Genomic DNA, 4,150 nt, shown 5'->3' with positions numbered 1-4,150 from the left:
AGTGCTGGAAAATGGGATTAAAAATAGATAGATGTTTGACGACTAGTGTCGATACAATAGGCTGAAGAGCCTCTTTGTGTTCTTTATGACTTTCTGCACAGTGCAATTGTGTACTATAGCACCAATAGTATCCATATGTCAGAGACACGTAATGAAAAATGTGTACATAGTGCTTCGTACAGTACTCTACTGTGGCCTCCAGGGAATAATACAAGCATTAGTGCCGCACGTGTGTGCTGGAAGCTTTTACAGTGGGCATTTTGGGAAATTAAACAGCATTACAGATGACCGATTGCAATTGCCATGCATATCCAGCCGATGCTTAAATAGGCATTTGTCTGCAAGGGAGCTCCACACTGGTACTACTTAAAAGTGAAGTTTCCAACTTGTAGTTAAAGTACAATTTACTTGTGGTCTTGAAAAATCTGTGGAAATATTAACTTTTTGGAAGGGTTTTGGTGACTTGCTGAATTTGGCATGAACTGTTGCAGCAACCTAAAAGGGAAGGCAGAGGAGTTTTGTGACCTACCAACCCAGTGGCTGTGTAAATTATGGGGCTACAGTTGGGACATCACTGACTTTGCAACATGACAGATAGATGGTGCAGAGAGATGATGCTTTGGGTCAAGATGGCAAGTAAAGAAGTCTTCACAAAAGGCCCTCCCAACAGGTATTTTCCTGGACTAACCTCTTTAAAAAAGCCAGGTGGTGAAGGTTAGGACTTGAACTAATTCACTGTTCTATGTGTCAATTTGCACACAGGTAGAGGAGGTGGTGGAGAAGTGGTAATGGCACCAGATAGCTATTGAATACCCGGGCCAATGTTCTGGGAATAAGGTTTCAAATCCTGTTATAGGGCGGTACGGTGTTTTCAGTGGTTAGCACTGCTGCCTCACAGCGCGAGGCACCTGGGTTCAATTCCACCCTTGGGTGACTGTCTGTGTGGAGCTTGCACATTCTCCCAGTGTCTGCATGGGTTTCCTCCCACAGTCCAAAGATGTGCAGGCTAGGTGGATTGGCCATGCTAAATTGTCTCTGGTGTTCAGGGATGTGTAGATTAGGGGGAAGGGTCTCGGTGGGACGTTCTGAGGGTCGGTCCGAAGGGCCTGTTTCCACACTGCAGGGATTCTATGATCTATGATCCCACAAACAAAGAAAAAGATTTTATTTTGGTAATGGAGGGTCAATATAAGCCAGGATATCAAGAACTTCCCAGTACTTACACAAATAAAGTTGGCTTATGTCCAACTAAGAGGGCAGATTGACCATTGGTTAACATCTCATCCTAAAGATTGGCGCAGCACTCCTTCAGTAATGCACTGAAGTATCAGTCTACATTATCTGCCCAAGACTCTGGAGCTGCGTCATGAACTTACATCTTTCAGATCTGGGTTGGATGGTATCACTGAGTCAATGCAATACAGACATTGCTAGGAAGTTGACTGGGGCTATTTAAAAAGGAATCGAAGATATTGCTACAGATTTGGAAAGTGTTAGCATGTTCAAACATTTTTCAGAGACAAGGGAAGTTGAAAAGCAATGGTTTGGAAGAATAGAGCACTTAAAGTTGTCTTGTTGGCGGAAGGTTAGAAAGTGGATTTGAAAGACAGGGCCTCAGTACTTGAAGACACCCATTTACAATGTCAGTTACATAATGCACGTAATAGGAATGATCAATTACAAAACAAAGATAGATTTTAGTTAGCCATAGCTCTCGGCTGAAGTTTACAGTTAGCATAGGATTTATGTTTGGAAACAATTAATTGGAGACGGAATTTAGAAGAAATACAGAATGTGGGGAACCAGGCAATAAGAACTTCCAAACTTTGACAAAGTGTTGAAACCTTACCACAATTTTAATATGAAGCCTACCTATTAGGCTTCATGGAAGCTTGAATTGGCTTAATAACATATGGATGAGTCAATGTCATGCATTAGCAACATACATTTCTTTATAGATTGACGTAAGTGCAACATGGATGTAGTCCTCACCACATACAGGATGTTGGTTTTGTTTCAAGAATCATTTGAAAATTTCTTAAATCGCAAGTTTCCATAAATTGCTCAACATCAGAAAATGTTTCACAGCAATAATTTATTAAATATCCAAAAAAAATTGGCAAAACAGTAAAAAGTAAAAAAAAAAAATCAGGAATTTGTGTTATTAAAATAAAATAGGGAGTTTTCAATATCCAGAACTTAAAGAATTGATTGGTGACCAATTCAGAGTGTAAAGAGGAAAACAGGGCAAGGCTACCAGAAGCAAGTAATCTATGACTGAGCTAACTCGTAGTAAAGACAAGTAAAAGCACAATAAGAGAAGATCCAAGGTAAACTAGGTTTTCAAATTGTCTCAGTAGACAATGACTGATTCAGGTTTCACTTTGGACCTTGTGCTTCAGATTCTTCCTCATCATCCTCATACATCTCTCCTTCTTCATCTGCCGTGGCATCTTGGTACTGTTGGTATTCAGATACAAGGTCATTCATGTTACTCTCTGCTTCAGTAAACTCCATCTCATCCATACCCTCACCCGTGTACCAGTGCAAGAATGCCTTCCTACGGAACATAGCTGTGAACTGCTCAGAGATGCGCTTGAAAAGCTCCTGGATAGCAGTGCTGTTTCCAATGAAAGTGGAGGACATCTTAAGTCCACGGGGTGGGATATCACAAACAGCCACCTTAACATTGTTGGGGATCCATTCCACAAAGTAGCTGCTGTTCTTGCTCTGGATGGCCAACATTTGCTCATCTACTTCCTTCATGGACATCTTGCCTCTGAAGACAGTGGCTACTGTCAGGTACCTACCATGACGAGGATCACAAGCTGCCATCATATTTTTGGCATCAAACATCTGCTGGGTGAGTTCTGGGACAGACAAAGCCCTGTACTGTTGGCTTCCTCGGGCTGTGAGCGGAGCAAATCCTGGCATAAAGAAGTGTAGGCGTGGGAAAGGTACCATATTCACTGCAAGCTTCCTCAGATCGGCATTAAGCTGTCCAGGAAACCTCAGGGAAGTGGTGACCCCGCTCATGGTAGCAGATACCAAGTGGTTAAGGTCTCCATAGGTGGGTGTTGCAAGTTTGAGGGTCCTGAAGCAGATATCGTACAGAGCTTCATTATCTATGCAGTAGGTTTCATCTGTGTTTTCTACAAGCTGATGGATGGAGAGGGTAGCATTGTATGGTTCAACCACTGTGTCAGAAACTTTTGGAGAAGGAACAACGCTGAAGGTGTTCATAATTCTGTCAGGGTATTCCTCACGAACTTTGCTAATAAGGAGGGTTCCCATGCCAGACCCTGTACCTCCACCCAGTGAGTGAGTAAGTTGAAAGCCTTGCAAACAGTCACAATTTTCACATTCCTTCCTTACTACATCAAGGACTGAATCCACCAACTCTGCACCTTCTGTGTAATGGCCCTTTGCCCAGTTGTTTCCAGCTCCACTTTGTCCTGTGATCAAAAAGGATGTCAAACATATATAAACGTTAAACCAGATGAAAAAATGAACATGCAAGGTGTAACAAGTGTACAAGTAGTTACTGGTATGGAGTATATTATCTGCCAAGGTAAAACGTCTTTTCACAGTATCAATTTAATTTGATTTCTTACTCGTGACTATATCAGAAGTTTATCTATATCAGCACACAACCAACAAAATGTAGTTATTGCTAATAATCAACCAGGAGAATATCAATGTTATCCACTTATTGTGGTTATTATATGATACTTTCAATCAACTTAGTTTTGCCAAGATCAGACAATGGTCATTTTATAGATTCAAAGATACATCTCAAAATAAAGAGTCATATTTATAACTAAAGTTGAATTACTAGGAAAACATAGGTAAGATCTGAAAGATAGTTAGTCCCCTTAGATAATGCACATGGTAAGTCAAATTCAAGTGTATTCTTCATTAATAATTTCTCCAAACAGTTATTGGGCTAGTTTTCCTACTAGCTGTCATTAGATAGAGCCATCAGCTTGTCCATGCCCGATGAGACTTAATGGTGACTGAAGTAGTGGACAGAAGAACATCTATGGAATTTGTGATTTCAAGGTGTACAATAAAATATCCAATAGGAGACTTATCCAAAAGTCAAGCTCATGGAATTGAAAACCAATTATTGATCTGGATAGGAAATTGG

General features: G+C 40.8%; 1 protein-coding gene across 1 annotated transcript; it reads right to left on the bottom strand.

The window, feature by feature from the left end:
- Window positions 1-1,837: 1,837 nt before the first annotated feature.
- LOC125481339 (tubulin beta-3 chain) lies at window positions 1,838-3,545 on the bottom strand. The gene has a single exon (XM_048592772.1). It carries the CDS (start codon window positions 3,292-3,294, stop codon window positions 2,380-2,382), a length of 915 nt encoding a protein of 304 aa, XP_048448729.1. The 5' UTR covers window positions 3,295-3,545; the 3' UTR covers window positions 1,838-2,379.
- Between the last annotated feature and the right edge of the window lie 605 nt (window positions 3,546-4,150).

The sequence above is a fragment of the Rhincodon typus genome, unplaced genomic scaffold, assembly GCF_021869965.1.
Source record: "Rhincodon typus isolate 14 unplaced genomic scaffold, sRhiTyp1.1 hic_rhity00001774, whole genome shotgun sequence".
In the NCBI taxonomy this organism is placed as follows: Eukaryota; Metazoa; Chordata; class Chondrichthyes; order Orectolobiformes; family Rhincodontidae; genus Rhincodon; species Rhincodon typus.
Note: the sequence above shows the minus strand (reverse complement) of the source record. Positions and strands in the feature narration are given on the sequence as shown.

Excerpts from the sequence above, each read along its gene's own strand:
- LOC125481339 (XM_048592772.1), bottom strand. The coding sequence starts at position 3,294 with ATGGGAACCCTCCTTATTAGCAAAGTTCGTGAGGAATACCCTGACAGA.